Raw genomic sequence first — 18460 nt, forward strand, 5'->3', positions numbered from 1 at the left:
TCCCTGAGTCCTCGGTGCACGTCTGACCGTCATTTCCGTCAGGCGAAGTGCGTGCGGAGAGTGAGGGATGTATGTGTGCGCGCGGGCCAGAGGAGAGCGCCGTCAGCACACGCTGCACCTCACATCGGGGCAGCAACAAGCTGGAGGCTTCGTGACAGAGACACACACACACACACACAGAGACTCACACACACTGAGAACAGAGCCGGCAGAAAGAGCGGGAGCATCCTCCACAGACACTGCATACCAACACACACCGCACTTCCATTAGTTCGCACACAAAAAAAAACTAAAAAAAAAGCAAACACCTTCATTCCCTTAAAGCCCCAAAAACACTCAATACTAAAACTGAATTTTTTAAAAAAAATCTACAAGGAACGTTTTGGTGGTAATTCTGAATCCGCAATAAGCAAACTTTTTTTTAAGAAAAAGCAAAAGCCTCATAGAAGGCAACGAGAGAGAGAGAGAGAGAGAGAAAAGAAACGTTCAGCTGGGAAAAATCCGCGATTGACAATGTAAAACAAGAGGAATTTCACCGCTACCGGGAAGAACAAGTGTCAGAGCCTCCGGGCTACGCTCAAAACGATCCCCGCGTCTCATTCTTATTTTATTTACTTGTTTCCCCGGGAAACGAAAGTTCTTCATGGCTCTGATCATGGAACCTGTCAGCAAATGGACCCCGAGTCAAGTGGTGGACTGGATGAAAGGTAACTGTGTATTGTAACAAGTTCTGTAGGATAGCGAGTTCTCTGCTTTTACCGAGGAGCAAGGAGTGAGTGCGGGAGCTAAATTGTTACATTTTTCAGTCTCCGCCACAAAAAAGTATATTTCCCCTTCTCAGTTTGAGTTTATTTAAGAAAGTTATTTTTTTGTCTCGTACCTTTTAGAATCAGTTTTTAAAAATGATCATGTGCATTGCGAAATGTTTACTTGAATTGTTGAGCATTTTGGGTGGCACATGTTTTATCTGGGGTGTGAACAGATTGATGTTTGCTGTTACTCGGTTTTTGATTTTTAAAAATTATCATTGAAGACTGTAATTTCTAATACGGGGTGGTTTAGGCTAGTCGTTCTGTCGAGCTGCGTGCCAGTGTGATAACCATGGAAACGTCGCTCCCCGCACTCCATTAGCATTGAATTAGGCAATGTGAAGGAAAGCTCTTATGGCAAAGCGGTCAGATTTTTCACACAACATCGTTTTATTGGTGGTATCGGGTTTAGAAAACCCGACGCTCACTCCCTCCACCCCCCCCCCCCCCCCCACGAAAGCTAATCGACTTTATCGACTTCAATTTATTCCTGTATGCTTGCTAAGATTGGCGGTATTCTCTTTATTATCACTGACATTAAGGAATTTTGGAAACGTTGCTCACAGGGTGGACAGGTTTTGCCAGATGAGATGGAGAAGACTATGGTGGGATCACTGCATTACACTGACACACGGTCAGCTTGTGTTTGAGACGAGGTGGCAGTGTGATGGAGCAGTTTCAAGAGGGAGCTCTGGTCTTTTGAACTGAACTCACGTCACTTTCATTCCCAGTCCAGCATCGGTCAGTTTGTGGAACGGGTTTTTGGTTGGAAAGCATTACTCTTATCGACAACTTTTGACGCGTTGACTCCAGAAACCAAAAAAAACCAAAAAATGCTCCGTAGTGTCTTCGTGCCTTAAAAACAAACTTTGGAGCCAGTCTTTCCCACCATCCTGAATTGCATTTAGAGATTTGGGTTTGTAAACGGAGCTGGGGGATCGTGCGCTGTTTGTTTCAAGAGGAAGGGTGAATATGCATGCTTCACTTTTTATTTTCCATCTTGGGTGGAATTATATCCCAGTAGCCAGGTGAAGAAACACCAGCGCTGGTGTCAATTTTGAGTCTACCGTTTAATGTGGACATTTAAAACAGCGGAGAAACACGGCTGATCGCTGCCAGGGTGGGCATGTTACATGTGGGACTGCTGAGCAAATGGGAGTTCTGCACTGGTCAAACTGCTTTACGGTTTGTCAAATTACCAAGAATTTTACAGTCCAGAAAGGAGTTATTCGGACCAATAGACTTTCACACCAGCTTCCTATCACTTCATCTCATCCGAACTACGTGTTGAGATGGAGCCCATTCAAAGGATAAGGCTAGATGATGAAAGGGATCAAAAGAAACAAAACGGAATGTAATGAACGTTGAAGTAAAACCCAAGGTGATGGAGAGAGAGAGAGAGAGTGCAACAAGCACCATCTATTCTGGTCGTTCAATGTGAGATGACCATTCAAAACACATTGAATAGCACAAATTGATTTGACTGTTCAATGTATACTGAATAAATTTGACCAATTCTGAAAGGAAAAACAGTTTGACATTTTATACTTCTCAGAAAAGCAGGGTCTGCAAGAATACATTTAACATGAGATCTCCATGGGAGAGTAATTCACTATTAACTGGCCCATTTTTTTTTAAAACCTACAGTAAAGCAACAGCATAATCATTAGTTATTTGGCATGAATGCCATCACATATTAAGGAGAGATAACACATAAAGCCACTGCTGCCAAAAATAAACATGAGCTACATTAAAATGTTATAATAACATGGAATTATTTCAAAACTCTAACTGTAACTCCCTTTGGAATCCAGGTGTGAGTTATAAATCATATGCCTTTATTGCTGCCACTTGTATTAGCTGAACTTGTCAATTTCCTCACTTCCCCACATATACCACCAAGTGTTAAGTTTTAGTTTAGTTTTCTTTGTACAGTGGGTTTATTTCATCTTTCTGTAGTTTTCCTTCTGAAAAACGAGACCTAGAATGGCAGAATGACCTATGCAATAGACAGATACACCATCATACAACAATAGAACCATGGAAAAACTACAGTGCAGAAAGAGGCCATTCAGCCCATTGTGTCTGCTCATATTGGTAATATCGTCTGATGTAAACACAGGAAGAACAATCTTGGTGATGGGTGAACTAGATCAACTGTTTAACTGAATTGGGCATCTAGAAACCCATGGGACAGGCAGAGTTAGCATCAAGGATTAAGTCTCCCAATCAATGCAGATACATTTCTTCCTTTTTCGATCAATTCCTGTCAGTTTTGGAATTCCCAGATGAAAAGTGTCAGTAGCCTGATGCCACAATCCTTGATGAGAGATGCATTAATTGTATACAACATTTTCAGTAGGTAGTTTACAAGGGCAGCTCTTCCAATGGAGACCAAAGAACACTTGATTTCAGGTGACCTGATCAGACTAACTGCAAATATAAAAAAATGAAACAACTTTCAAATTCTTGAACAACACGGCAGATTTGCCCTCATCTGTGAGGCGAAGACACAATTTAATATTTTAGGGACTTCTAATGAAGAGACACCCGTAAAAATTTTACCCATCAAGTTTCTTTTTTTTCTGATTAAACTTCTGCATATTTTCAGAATTTCTGCTAATGTTTACAGGTTTAAATGATTGAACTCAGTTGAATTATTTTGGTTTCCTTTCTCAAAATATTTATTTTAGTTTAAAAATAAAACAAAAGGAAAGTTCTTATGAAAGTGAAGATAAGAACAATTTTGATTAAATGGATCCCCCACATTACATGTAAGTTACAAAGGGAATCCAAATTAAATATTTACCTCCAGTAGGTAGTTGGCTGGTGGGGACGTAACTAATCTCACTTGTGGCCCTATAATATTAAAAGCATGTCTAATAAACGAGATATATGTGTTGGAGTTGGGGTGGATCTTATCAAAAACTTGAGCCTTTAATTTTACATCTGATTATGACACTTTTCCATAATGCTGTAGGAATGTATATAATATTATTGAACACCAATTCTGGTGATGTTTTATTCAAAGTCTATTGGAAGAAAGAGAAGCAAATGCTTCAGTGACCCAGAGGGACAAGAACAGACCATTCAACCCTTTGAGCCTATCCTGCCATTCAGTTGGATCATGGTTATGAATACAAAAATGAATTAGGAGCAGGATTAAGCCATTCAGCCCCTCAAGCCTGCTCTGCCATTCAATAAGATCATGGCTGATCTGACTATGGCCTCAGTTCCACATTCCGCCTACCCCTGATAACCTTTGGCTCCCTTGTTAGTTGAGAATCTATGTACCCCTGCCTTAAAAATATTCAATGACCTCGCATGTGGATCCATATCTCCAGTTACTTACTTAGATTCCATATTCCTTAATACCCTTACCTAGTAAAAATCTATCAATCTCATGATCATCCCATTCACCTTGACACTGGAAAATGTAACCCTGTAGACAGGATTTCTTCACCTGCTTCATATGGTTGAAAACACTTAGCAAAGCATTCTGTTGAAGGTGATGGCACCTAAAATAATTGTGAAATGGAAAACTCTTCCAGAATTTTAGCAGTAGCATATCGGGATTTGAATCAATTTTTAAACTATTTTGGCAATGTTTGGAATGTATCTTTTGATTCTTGGAGGGTTGATTTGCCGTGTACATGAATGCTTAGCATCCTATTTTTCCATTTTCAAGAAATGAAGTAAAATCATTTTCAAAATACAGCTTGTACAATTAGAGCAGCAAGTGGTTTTGTTTTTGAACAAAGTGTTGGTCTAGAACAAGTTGACAAGGTTTGTTTTTCAAAACGCCCTAATTAGTTTGTTCTTATGAATACTCCCTGGCATTGAGCCAATGTTTACCCATTACACAGAGTACAGTAGACACTAAATGCCAACAATTGAATAGCTCCCAGGCAGCGTATGGGCACAAATGGATACAGTTGGATTGTCGATTCTTGTGTCATTACTGATTTTGCCAAAAGGAGTTTCATCATTGTTCAGAAATTCCAGGTGCATGTTGTGGCTGAAGGATATTTGAAATCAAAACCTTTGGGTTATATACAGGCAGTTGTTGAACTATTAAAGTTTGAGAGAAAGTTCAAGTTAATTAAAATATGCACTGAATAGATGTTTTTATTTCTGAGAACTGCTAATTGGGACTAACTTTGCTTTTGTGAGAAGATGCAAAATAGTTACAGAGGTAGAGTGTCATATTTGCTGTAATACCAGTAGAGTATTCAGGGGGTAAAATCCTGATTTAGTCTTTAACAGCGCTGAGGGGCCGCAAAAAAATATTAGTATGAATTGAAACAGCAAGTTGTGACAAAGAGTTGTTTAATCTGGTATTTGTAATCGCAAGAGTGGTTGGTTAAAATATGTGAAACAATCTTGGACAATACGTTCTCTACTTAGACTGCATCTAATCAGTACAGCTAGCATTAAGAATGTATGTGTAATATATGAAATAATAGGGAGTTGTGGATCTCCATTTCTTTGTGCTATGAGAATTGAATTCCCATGGTTTCTGCTGCATTATGTTTTGCTTCTGCATCAAATGAACCAACTTGTAAGTTTAATATTAAAAAATATGATCAGACATCCTGGTTTGCAATCAGCTAAAGAACCAAGCAAGATTTACCTTTAAAAAATGAAAATATGAATAAATTGCAATAGAATTTTAAAACTGTCTTTACATTGACTAAACAAGTCACATGCAAATTTTAATTTTTATCTTGTAAATCATCTGAGAATTTCTTCATCGGTCACTGACATTTTACATAGATCTGAAAGTTAGTCTGGAACAGATAATTTAGAAGGGGTCTTAAAAATTTGCACCCCGTCCCCCCAACCCAGTGTAGTATAAGGTATTAATAGGATGTTTTGCAAATAGAAGAACCAGTGATTGTGTTTATTCAATTTATTTTGAAAATCCTCTCCTAACTACACATGATTATAACTCAAATGGCAAACTGGTATTCATACCATTATTACAGTTTATCCTTTGCATAACACTTCATTTGATATAAATGACTTTTATTCTGATCAATGTTTTTTGCCATTATTTTCAGGCAATTGTACAGTGTTTAACAGAACTATTTGTCCTAGTGTGAAATTAGGTTTGGAATATATACAGGGCTGCAATTGAGAAACTGAAATCTAATTCTGTCTTGGGAAGTTAACAGCAAGCTGTGGAACACACCTCACATTAGGGTGAGTATTTACATAGGCAAATACTGTTAGTTGACTGAGGTAATCCCCATTTAAACTATAACAAAACAGTACGGTTTGCAGTTTAAACATGTATTGATTTCCCTGTATACGCTGATATACTGATATCTCATAATTAATTGTCTCCTTTCAAATGTCATTTTTCATCAAGTGTACATGTAAATTGACCTGCCATCAAGCTAAAGTCTAAAGCACATTTTTCTTATCGTACAATACCATTAATCTTCTCGTGGTTCTGAGAGATTAAATCAAACTGTGTAATGTATCATACTATTACTATATTAATTGGATTAAGTAATTTATATATTTCTAAAAATATTGGCAAGTATTGTTCTGTAAGTGTATAGTCGATTTAAGCAGAATTCAACAAGAATTGTAGTTCTACCTCTGGAATAACAACCTGGTAGAAATTAATACAGATTTACAATTGCTTTCTACAGACAAGTAACTGTATTTCCAAACATGCACCATTTTATATACTTCTTGATTCCTTTCTTAAGGTTGTGTTTTAAATGCAAGTATTTTGCAGTTATTTTCAGGATATTTCTTTTTTTAAATGGAGGCTGTAAAATCCCAGTCATCTTGCTAAAGGATCTCAAAGGATGCTAAAGTGATGGCAAATCATTCACCTGTGACATGCAATTTCTGTTCCATGGCAAAGATGAAGCAGAATCACTTCTGTGAGGCACTTGACTGCGTTACTTGATTATTGGAAAATCAGGGCCACTTTTGTAAATGTGTCGGACTTTGTATGTAACCTAGTATAGTCATAAGCATTGGCCAATCACTTTTGTAAAACAATTCCTTACATGTTATCATTAAACATACTGAGTAAAACGTTAACAGCTGCTGCCATTTGGTAAAATTACAACTGCTTACCAATTTGAATAGCTATTGTGCTTTAGTAGAGGTTTTAATATTGTTTTATTCCCCTATATATTTGTGTTTAGCCTTTCTCAGCTGCAGCAAAATACAGTGTTTGTTTGTGAAAAAACAGATTAAAATTTGGGTGGCCTTAATATGTGTAATAACAGCCAAAGTAATAAGATGACCCATAAGGGGATCAGGTATTTACTTCAGCTGTCCATCGGTGCTACACAGTGGAGTGAAGAGGTGTGACAGGAATTGTCAGTGGTTCTTCTGTGGAAAAAATGACCCAGTTGGTCAAGTCTGACGTAAGTGTGCACATGGTTTTTAGGGCATTTTAGATGTATTATTGGTGTTATCACCTACACACACCAAATTCAAATTGCGAAGGAGATCGCTTGGTGGGGCAGTTGCTTGGCTTTCTGTTGTATTTTAGCTTAAATTGGAAACGGAATACACATTGGTTCAGCCTCTGGCTTTTGGTTCCTTTCAATTAATTCTTGCAAAATTGTAAGTGTTATTATACTACATGTTTTCAAATTAATCCCATTGAAGATTTGTATGTAGTGTTGTGATTATTGAGCTGGCGAAGCAATCTAGAGGTGGTAAGTTCAAATCCAACCATGAAAACTTCTGAAATTGGATTAAGTAAATTTGGTAATTTGTGGAAAAAATGACCACAAATGCTGCTGATGGATGGAAAATCCCAATTGATAGACTAATACTCATCAAGGAAGGAAACATTCTGCCTCTAACTGGTTTGGATTAAACATGATTCTAATTCTTTGCCTAATATTCAACCATTAAGGACATGTTTGGTTTTAATGTCCTCTGAATCATGGAATGATAGAATGGCTGCAGCATGGAAGGAGGCCAGTTGGCCCATCGTGACTGTGCCAGCTCTCTGCAAATGCAACTCAGCTAGTTCCACTCCCCTGTCCTTTCCCTGTAGCACTGTATATATTTTCTCTTCAGATAAGTAGCCAATTCCCTTTTGAAAGCCATGATTGAATTTGCCTCAACCTCAGACTCAGGAAATGCATTTCCATATCCAAATCACTTATTGCGTAAAAATGGTTTTCATCCTGTTGCCATTGGTTCTTTTGCCAATCATCTTAAATCGGTGTCCTCTGATCCTCACGCCTTCCACCAATAGGAACAGTTTCTCCCTATCTACTCTGTTCAGACCCCTCATGATTTTGAACACTTCTACCAGATCTCCTTTTAGCTTTCTCTTCCCTAAGGAGAACAACACCAGTTTCTCCAGTCTATCCATGTAACTGAAGTTCCTCATCCCTGGAGCCTTTCTTGTAAATCTTGTCTCCACCCTCTCTAAAGCCTTCACACCCTTACTAAAGTATGGTGCCTAGAATTGGATACAATACTTCTGTTGAGGCTGAACCAGTGTTTTTAAAGGTTCATCATAATGCTCTTCCTTTTGTACTCAACTTGTAAAACCCAGGATCTTGCATGCCCTTTTAACCACTTTCTTAACCATGCCTGACACCTTCAACAATTTGTAACATACACCCGCCCTGGTCTCTCTGTTCCTGCATCTCCTTTAGAATTTTACCTTTTATTTTATATTTCTATCCTCATTCTGCCTGCCAAAATGTATCACTTCACACTTCTCTGCATTAAGTTTCACTAGCCATGTGTTGACCCATTCCACCAGCCTGCCTATGTCATCTTGACGTCTATCACTATTTTTCTCACATTTCGCTGTGCTTCTAAGTGGACTTTTGTGAAATGGCCTAGCAATCCACTAATTTGGAAATGCAAATGCAACGCATTGGGGACCATCCTCACATGCTATCTAAGGATGGGCAGTAATTGTAGCTTTGCAACTGCAAAGATAACATCTCAAAAATAACAAATCTTAGATAGCTAAGTAGTCCAGGACATTGGGCAGAAAATCATCATGTTACTTGTGTTATACATTATTTCTGTATTGCCTTTTATAGAATCATTTACGGCACAGAAGGAGGCCATTCAGTCCATCGAGTTGATACCAGCACCCTGCAAAGCGTCTCATTCCCCCACTTGGTCGCCATAGCCCTACAAGTTTATTTCCTTCACGTGCCCATCCAATTTTCTTTTGAAATCATTGTTTGTGTACACATCCACCACCCTCAGAAGCAGAGAGTTCCAGGTCATTACTTATCGCAGCAGTTCCTGTACACACTTTAGAATTGTGCCCTTATGTATATATTGTCTCTCCCATCCCTTCTGCCAAAATGCATCACCTCACACTCCTGTGTATTAAATTCCCTCTGCAACTTGTCTACCCATTTTGCTAGCCTATCAATGCCCTGTTGCAGGCAATTTTTATCACCCTCACTGCTTGCTGCTCCTTCAGTGATATCCATCAAGTTGAAATCATTGGCGAATTTTGAAATCTTACTCTCTATTCCAGGTTTAAGTCATTTATATATAGCAAAAAAATCAATGGACCTAGTTCTGTCCCTTGGGGAACACCAACTTCTATCATCCTCCGGTGTGAAAAACAACTATCAAATATGACCCGCTGCTTTCTGTCCTTAAGCCAATTTTTGGTCCAATTGAACACTGGCTTTTCTATTCCTTAAGCCTCAATTTTTTAACCAGCCTTTTATGTGGTACCTTGTTAAACACTTGTTAAAAATCCATATGGACCACATTCCCTTCATCAACCTTATATTACTTCATCAAAAAATGCAGTTCGTTAAGTCAAGCACAATCTGCCTTGTTCAAACCCATGCTGGCTCTCCTTAATTAACTCAAACCTCTCCAAGTACCTGTTGATTTTTTTCCCCTGATTTTGGATTCCAAAATCTTACCCACCACTGATGTCAGACTGACTGGCCTGTTGTTGCTAGGACTGTCCTGGCACCCTTTCTTGAATTCGTTCCTCTCCAATCCTCTGGCACCTCCCACATATCTAGGGAAGCCTGAAAAATTAAGGCAAGTCCTTTTCCTGCACCCAGACCTCCTTTAAAATCCTGGAATGCAAGCCATCTGCACTAGCTTATTTATCTACTCTAAGAGCCAGCCTTTCTAGTGCCTCTTTCTTTTCAACTTTCTCAGTATCTATTGCCTCGACCATTAACTCCTCCTGATATTCTGTCAGATTCCTCTTCCTTAGTAAACACCGATACAGAGAACTCATTAAATATTCTAGCCTTGCCCTGCATCTCTAAGCATGTGTCACCCTTTTTGTTCCTAATAGGAGCCACCTGTTACCACTCATTTACTATTTACAGACTGGTAGAAGATTTTTGACTTTCCCTTTATGTTGACTGCCACTCTATTCTCACATTTCCTCTTTGCCAGTCTCATTTTCCTGTTCACCTCTCCTCTCAACACAATGTATTTGACTTGGTTTTCATTTGAAGAACTCACCTGACATCCATTATGTACCCTCCTTTTTGTTTCATCATTTTCTCTATCTCCCTCATCATCTAAGGAGCCCTGTTTTTGGCTCCCTCACCTTTTGCCCTTGCTGAAATGTACCTAGCCTCTACTTGAAGCATCTCTTCCTCAAAGATCATCTATAGTTCCTTTCCAGTTTTTGCTGCCAGTCTCTTGTTCCATTTTTAACCTGGCCAGGTCCCTTCTCATTGCATTGAAGTTATCCTTCTACCAACTTAGAAGTTCTGTTAGATTGTTCCTTGATCTTCTCCATTACTAATCTAACCGTTATGATATGATTATCACTCTTACCCAAATGTTCCCCCAACTGTGCTGTAAATTATTTCAAGTTCTTCATAGTTTTGAAAAAAAAAACCTAAAGCCAGTAATGCCAAATGAAGAAAATTCAGAATCTTTAATTCACTTTTCTATCAAAACCTTTTATGGACTTGTGAAGCATAACTTATGTAGACATTAAACTTATTGGGTCTGTTTAGGTCCTTCATCAAGGAATGAGCAGGAATAGCATATATGATTTCTGCTCAGAACTTCCTGTCTTCCATCTTGTGGACTCAGCAGGATTGTTTGGTGCTATGGCCTCTCTTCATATGTAAACTGAGACAGTGATAACCAGTGGGTTATTGGATCATGGGACGCAGTACAGTAGAACCAAATTTTGTCATATTGCCTGATGTTCGAACAAATATCCTTTTCAAGCAGAGGTTAGTGCAGAACAATCAGGATTGAGAATTCTGCCTCACTTAGCTCAGGATGTTGAGACCTATTGCAATCCTGCTACCCTGTTTCAAAGTGGCAAATTATAGAATAGATTGCAAGATGTAAATTGGGCCTATCTGATCTGTATGTTTCAGCGTCACACTACACTACAGAGTGTATTCAACCACTAGGTTAAACTTACAAATGTGCTAAATTGCATTATTTAATTATATGCACCATTTGAATTTTATTGTTCATTTTTAATTTGTATAGGCCTGTTCTTTGCAGTCAGTAGCAAAGTAAGGTTCTTGACACTGACCTTAAAGAAAGCCTTGCTGAGAGATCTAGTGATTTATATGGCATGAACTTTACCTCCTCTTGCTGTGCAATGGATTGCGGCATTCTTTAGTAGGGATTCCCTTCTGTCACCAAGCTGTTCATGCAGCCAGTCATGTTAGAGAATTCTCACAGTCAAGCAAGAAATGAAACCAAATGACTTTAAAAGAATTACATAGGACAAAATAAAGTTTGGATATATAGATAAAGTAAAGGTAGAAACTGAAATATCATGAAAAAAGCCTCTAAAAATTAAAAGTTAATTTATAGACCTACTAATTAATCATGATAGCAATACTTACAAATATAAACTTACCATTTTCAGGGATAGATCTGTTGGTCAACAATAGTTATTACTCAGATCACCATTACAATTCTGGTTAATATCAGATTGAACAAGGTGTAATCTTTTAAGGAGTTTCTAACAGTTAATGAGAGCAGGTAAGGGGAAGTTCTCATAACATAATTGATTTCACTGTTCACACAATACCACTGTGGGGTGGTATTGAGGGTTCTGGTAGACCAGTGAATGACAGACTGCGGCTTCAGGATTTCCACCTTAAGTCGCGCTTGCGCTAATTCCTAAAGTTGCGGTCAGATTCACAGGGGTCGGGGGGGGGGTGATGGTTAATGCCAACAAGTGCTGACTGTTCACCATCAAAAAATCTCTGGGCTATCATCTAGATTTGGATCTGTTGAGAAATATGATGCTCCATAATGTGTAGAAATCTTATTGGGTGGCAACTTGGGTTCGACATGAGTTGTTAACCTCTAAGCCCAAACTGATATGATGAAAGTCCCTATATTCTGCTGGGTATAAGGGACCTGTATGAAATGAGTTTGGGCAGTTCTCATCCTGTTGAACCATTCCTAATTTAGAAAGAAACAAAAGGAGTTACACTTGATTCTACATCTGGTGGATTACACCTGACCTGGGAATGCTTAATGATGATGGTGCCTTAAAATGGAAAGAATTACATTCTCTGGCACTAACATCTCTTAACTTGATGAGCCCACTTTTATAAAAACTGTTCATGTATACTGTACAGCGCTCTTCTGTGTACAGAACATGATTCCATTCAGAAAATAAATCCTATAAAAGGTATCTGCAGACCATGGTAAATGCAAATAATAGAATTTGCAATGGACACTTCGAAAAAAGATTAGTAAGCAGTCATATGTCCTGGTATGTTAAAGCTACAGTAAAGGTTCACGTCAGTTAAAATAGTTAGGAACAATTCAAACTGCTGCTCTGTTTACCACTCTTACTGAGCCACTCTTGGTAATGGATATTGAATTTCCCCATTCCAGAGTGCATGCTGTTCCCTTGCTTACCATAGACGTTCCTCCAAATGATGTTCAGGTGAATCATTAGTTGTGAGGGTGGGGAGGGGCTGTGAACAGTAGATAATGATCAGCAAACAGTTTTCTCAACATTGTATGACCTGAGGCTATGAGACTTAATAGGATCCAGAAGCAATTTTAAGGACTCCCAGGATCACTTAGATCCCACTGCATTTCTGTGTAGTGACCGCTGGTGAATCTATGTTGTTGGTGGGACAGAAATAGTGATGAAGGGATCTTGGGTTATGGCAGGAAAATAGGATTCTGTGAGTGTAGCTGTTTCAGGCTGTTTTGACTAGTCTACAGGACAGTTTTCCCAACTTGGGCACCAGTCTACAGATGTTAATTAGGACTTTGCAGTGTCAACCACAGCATCACTAACAACTTGCATTTATATTGCACCTTTAAAGTAGTAAACTTTTCTAAGGCATTTCACAAGAGCATAATCAGCCAAAAATTGACACCGAGCCAAAGAAGGTGCATTAGGACAGGTGATGGAATACTTCGTCAAAGAGTAGGTTTTAAGAAGCATCAAAAAGAACGGCAAGATATGTGAATAGGTTTGGGGAGGGGATTTTAGAGCTTAGAGCCTAGACAGCTGAAAGCATGGCCACTTATGATAGGGTGAAGGAAGTAGGGGTTGCACAGAGACCAGTGTTGGAGAAACATAGTTCTTGGAGAGCTGTAGGGCTAGAGGAGGTTACAGAGATGGGGAGGAGTGAGTCCATGGAGGAATTTGAACACAAGGGGCCAGGGACCTTTAAAAATGGTGGGTGGGACCCAGATCTAGAAGTCCTGCCCCAATTTCTGACAGATCCCATTTTTTCCCAGCGGCGGGAAGAGGGCAGGACGTGATTCACACAGGTAGGAAACCAAGACTCGGCAGGGCCATTTGAAATCAGTGTTGAATTGGAACAGACCCCGTTTTTGCTGTTTTAAAGGCTTTAACCCACAGTTTGAGAGTCATGAATTGATGGAATAGACAATAGCACTTGAAGGGTGGATAAGGTCTGTTTAAGTGTTGTGCTGTGAAATTTTTAAATCCTCAGTTCTATATATTTGAAACAAGAATAGGCTTAAGCTGTTAGTTAGATTTAAAAGAAAGCACTGTTTGCTGTATTGCTTTGATTGGCCATCTGGTGTAGGTTAGAAAAAAAACATGGCCACTTGTTCCACAGTTTCAAAAGAGTTCACAGATTGGGAGTTTTTTTCCCACTATCAAGTGTGTATGAGTAATGCCTGTATTATATTGTTAGAAGTTTAATTTTTTTCATCTCTACATGGCTCCTGAGGTCTGCCATAGTGGATAATGTGTGAGTGGCTCTGGAGGTAGCATGGGGATATGAGGGGCCAAGTGGGGTATGAGGGGGTATAGGGAGGTGGGTGGGGGGCATGAATTGCATGGAGGGCCCATGGCGCACGGGTGGGGGATTGATGGGGTGAGGGCTAGAGGGATAACAGCTTCTAAAACAACTGGGATAAAGTCCTAGGGAACTGAGGCGGGCCTTCTAACTCACGTACTTTGGCATTTGCCTGCCCTTGGGGCCCCCTACACTCTTCTTCCGAGGTCAGTGGGCCTGACTGTCTCCCACCTCACCTCCCTGAAGTGAAAATTGAGTGTGATGAGGCCCTTAAAACCAAAGAGGGTCTGCTGAGTTGGGAAATATCCCAACTTGAGCTATTCACCTCGGTAGTGAAAATCCGGCCTAAGGACTATGATTGGCTTAATCCTCACCTGATGAATGTCTAATTTTTTTCCCCTTAATTTTGAACTTGGAAGACACGTGGGGTGTGAGATTTTATGGAGCCTGTAAGGTCAGGAAAGCTGGCATGCGGGATGACTTAATTAGGTGGGATGGGAAATTTTGATTTCCCAGCGGCGGGTTCAGATGCACAGATAAAGTCAGTGGTGTATTTGCAGCGTGTTAAGCCTTAGGCCAGCCTTTGTTGGGTTCCTAATTGTAATATATTTGCATCCATGAATAATCGTTAGGGTAAAACCTCTTTTAGTTACATCCTATCTTCAAGATAAAATCAGCAGCACATAAGAACCTCATGGCACCCAGTTCATGACTGCTTAAAGGTGAGATGCACCTTGTGTGTACAGTCAGCCATTTTCCTTGTTCACCTCCATGACACAAGGGAGGGGAACAGGAGAATGGACTCTTGCATGGAGGCTCGGGCCAAGGATGAGGGGGTTTTTGGAGTGGGATGAGGGGCATGGAGGAGTAAAGAGAGATGGGCCTGGTACCCTGAGTGTGGTGGGAGGGTGGTGGTGGGGACAGTCAGTCAAGGTAAGAAAATGAGGGCCCTAAAGGGCGGTGTCAGTACTCTCCAAAGATGTGTCCATATCAGGGTGTTGGCTGGCAGAGTCCTTAAGGGTTTGAATTCACCTACAGCATTTCAGTTATCTCCACTGAGAGTGATCTCGGACAATGTCCTTTACAATGCATAGGAGGGAGGACCAGCTGAGCCTGCAAGTTCAGCCATGTCTCACAGAGTGGCAAGAACAACAATGGACACTAACATGAACATTCAATAAAGATTGACTGAAAAAACACAACATCGTTTCTTTCACAATAAAGAAAATGCCCCATATTCTCCTGTCACCAATCAATGTTTGTCCATCATGAGGCATACCAGTGCATTTGGTTCTTGACCAAGCTGGTCTCAACAAATAATGATGATGCACACATGACTAAAGTAAAACCAATATAATGTGAAATATTTATAAGTGAAATTTAAATTTGATAAAACACCTGTGCTACCTTTGTGCTCTCAAGTCTTATGTTAATGGCAATGTCATTGGGCAGGAGCTGTGATGCAGAGTCTCCCTGTTTGACCAGGAGGCTCTTTAATAGGTCACCCGTATTTGCAGCATTGTCAGCTAATGGCGGGTTTCACCAATTAAAGGTTTTTCTCTTCTCTAAATTGCACTTGTTTTCCATGCATGCCGCTGGCACTTAGAATTTTAATGATAATCACGTGGGAAAAAGACAAAAAAAGTGAAAGTGCAAGGGTTGCACGGTTCAGGTTATGATGTTGTGAATGACATGCTATTGACAAAATCCCAGCCAATGTATGCAACTGAGTGACTTGCTCAGCCACTTAAGGCGGCATTAAGTCATCAACAACATAATATAAATCTAAAATCACCAGGCCATACATAATATCACTACTTATGAATTACTTTGTTCTTTATATGCAAAACATTAATAATTATTGGAAGGAAGTTGAAATAACTGTTGCTCCCAGTATTTAAGAAAAACATGTGGATTTCTGGATTTTGATTTACAGTAACAATTACCTTGCTACCTTATAAATCCAAATCCATTGTGATCTGATTCTTGCTAAAATTAACAATTCATATTATAATTAATTTCAGTAAAATATGGCATTACTCAACTTGTGGGATCGTTATGTGATCAATCACAATTTCAAACTGTTCTTGAGAACAGGTCAGTCTTGCTCAGAATAGCTCACATGGTCTAGTCCTTTCTTAAAAGAAGTGCTGCATATGATTTTGAATTCTTCTGCAGGCAGTGTTTTGCTATGTGTCATAAAAATAAATTATGGCATTAGTTACTCATAATTAGCAAAGTATTTTGGTAATTCTGCTAAATATGATTCATTTTTCTACATTATGATTTATTAACGAGAATGATGACCAAATGTGCCAAAAATCAGATGCTGTACAATTAAGAGGTGTTGTTTATCCAAACTGGAAACAGTAGAGACTGAGAACAGTAGTGATGAGCAGGGTCACTCTGTTGTAATGAGTGAATGAACTGGATTCCATTTTAATGTGAGATTCTAGAAATTTAACTTTTTTAAGAATGACAATCTATGATTTCATCTATATTTTGTGAAAGTACAAAACCATTATCGCCTTTTTGACGGGACTGTAGTTTCCTATGCTTCAGTTTATTATGACTGAGTAAGGTACATTTTATTAGATGGGAATCTGGACTTTGTGCTTTGATTGCATCTTGCATGGAAACTTCAATCCAGATCCCTTGGTGAAGGCTTATTTATTGTCGACGACACTCAGCTCTACCTTACCACCACCACCTCAACAGCTGCACTGTTGCTAAATTATCAGACCGCTTATTCGACATCCAGTACTTGATGAGTAGAAATTTCCTTCAGTTAAGTATTGGGAAGACCGAAGCCATTGTTTTTGGTCCCTGCTCCAAACCCTGTTCCCTAACTATCGACTCCATCCCTCTCCTTGGCAACAGTTTGAAATTAAGCCAGTCTGTTTGCACCCTTGGTGTACATTTAATCCTGTGATGAGCTTCTGGCCTCATACTCGTGCCATCTCTAGGATCGCCTTTTTCCACCTCCATAACATCACTCAACTTTGTCCCTTTCTCAGCTCATCTGCTGCTGAAACCTTCATTCATGTCCTTGTTACTTCTAGAATTGGCAATTCCAATGCACTTCTGACTGGTCTCCCACATTCTACCCTCTGTAAACTTGAGGTCATCCAAAATTCTGCTGCCCATGTCTAACTCGCAGCAAGTTCCGTTCGCTTACCCCTGTGCTCACTGATCTTCTTTGGCTTCCGGTCAAGCAATGCCTTGATTTTAAAATTCTCATCCTTGTTTTCAAATCACTCCTTGGGCTTTCCCCTCACTATTTCTGTAATCTCCTCCAACCCCACAACCTTCCAAGGTATCTGTGTTCCTCTAATTCCTCATGTGCATTCCCAATCGTAATTGCTCCAACATTGGTGGCCGTGCCTTCAATTGCCTTGGCTGCTAGCTCTGGAATTCCTCCCTACATCTCCGCCTCTCTACCTTGCTTTCTTCCTTTTAGATATTTTTTAAAACTTTCCTCTTTGACCAAATCTTTGGTTATCTGACCTAATATCTCCTTTTGTGACTCAGTGTCATATTCTGTTTTATAGTGCTTCTGGGGTGTTTCATTACATTCAAGGTGCTATACAAATATAAGTTGTTGTCAAGTCTGAGGAAAGGATGAGTTTGTGTAGGTGGCAGTATGTTGAGTTTTGGTGCAAGCACAGATGTTGCAGGAAGGAGGAATTTTATTTGGATGGTGCAATTTGGAGGTTAGAAGGAACAACAGAAGAGGGAAGAATGGTCAGAGCAGCTTTCGGGAAAAAGGAAGAAAGCTTGCAACAGGGAGAGAGTATACAATGCTTTTTGATTTCTTCATTTAATGGTAAGAGTTACCTGAAGTTTCACACTCAAGGCTTAGTTTAAAATAAGGTCTTCCCAGTGGCTCATTTGGTAGAGGCAGTGAATGAGCTATGGATGCAGGGAATGTCCTGAGTATAAATCCCTGGAGTATGCTGAGTTGACTGAGAGGTAGCAGTTAGACAGCTATAACTGCCCTAAAATGCACTGGGCTAGGGATGAGGAATAGTTCAGCCAAGGTCCCTTTTTCCTGATCTGCATGCAGTAATCTATGCTTGATGATGCATGCACTGGGATTTTGGATGAAGACAGGAAAGGTCTTAACTTTGACATTTTTAGTTCTTAGACATTTGCATAGATAAAGTTCAGTAATTAGAATTCCGTCCTTTTCCGTTACAGAAAGAGTTGCTGTGTTGAATGATTGGTGGCTAAATATATTTGTGGGAGAAAAGGCCAAACAAATAATGCAGCTAATCGTATGTGAAAATTCCTGAGCAGTTATACATTTTCAGTAAATATCTTTGTCTTCATTGTTGGATTGAACTAGGAGATCGCCTTATGTTCATGAATGTTGTCTGGCAGTGGGGCCAGCAAGTGGAGTTGGGAGTGGTC

At 39.6% G+C, this 18460-nt stretch overlaps 1 protein-coding gene across 4 annotated transcripts in view; it reads left to right on the forward strand.

The window, feature by feature from the left end:
* The first annotated feature begins 643 nt into the window (after positions 1-643).
* The window catches only part of cnksr2a (connector enhancer of kinase suppressor of Ras 2a), a 580037-nt gene continuing 562220 nt past the window's right edge, over positions 644-18460 (forward strand). For all 4 annotated transcript variants that reach the window (XM_041211522.1, XM_041211523.1, XM_041211524.1 and 1 more), the window contains exon 1: positions 644-707. In XM_041211522.1, coding sequence (XP_041067456.1) covers positions 644-707 — 64 coding nt within the window. The remainder of the gene's footprint in view (positions 708-18460) is intronic.

Source organism: Carcharodon carcharias, chromosome 18, assembly GCF_017639515.1.
Source record: "Carcharodon carcharias isolate sCarCar2 chromosome 18, sCarCar2.pri, whole genome shotgun sequence".
In the NCBI taxonomy this organism is placed as follows: domain Eukaryota; kingdom Metazoa; phylum Chordata; class Chondrichthyes; order Lamniformes; family Lamnidae; genus Carcharodon; species Carcharodon carcharias.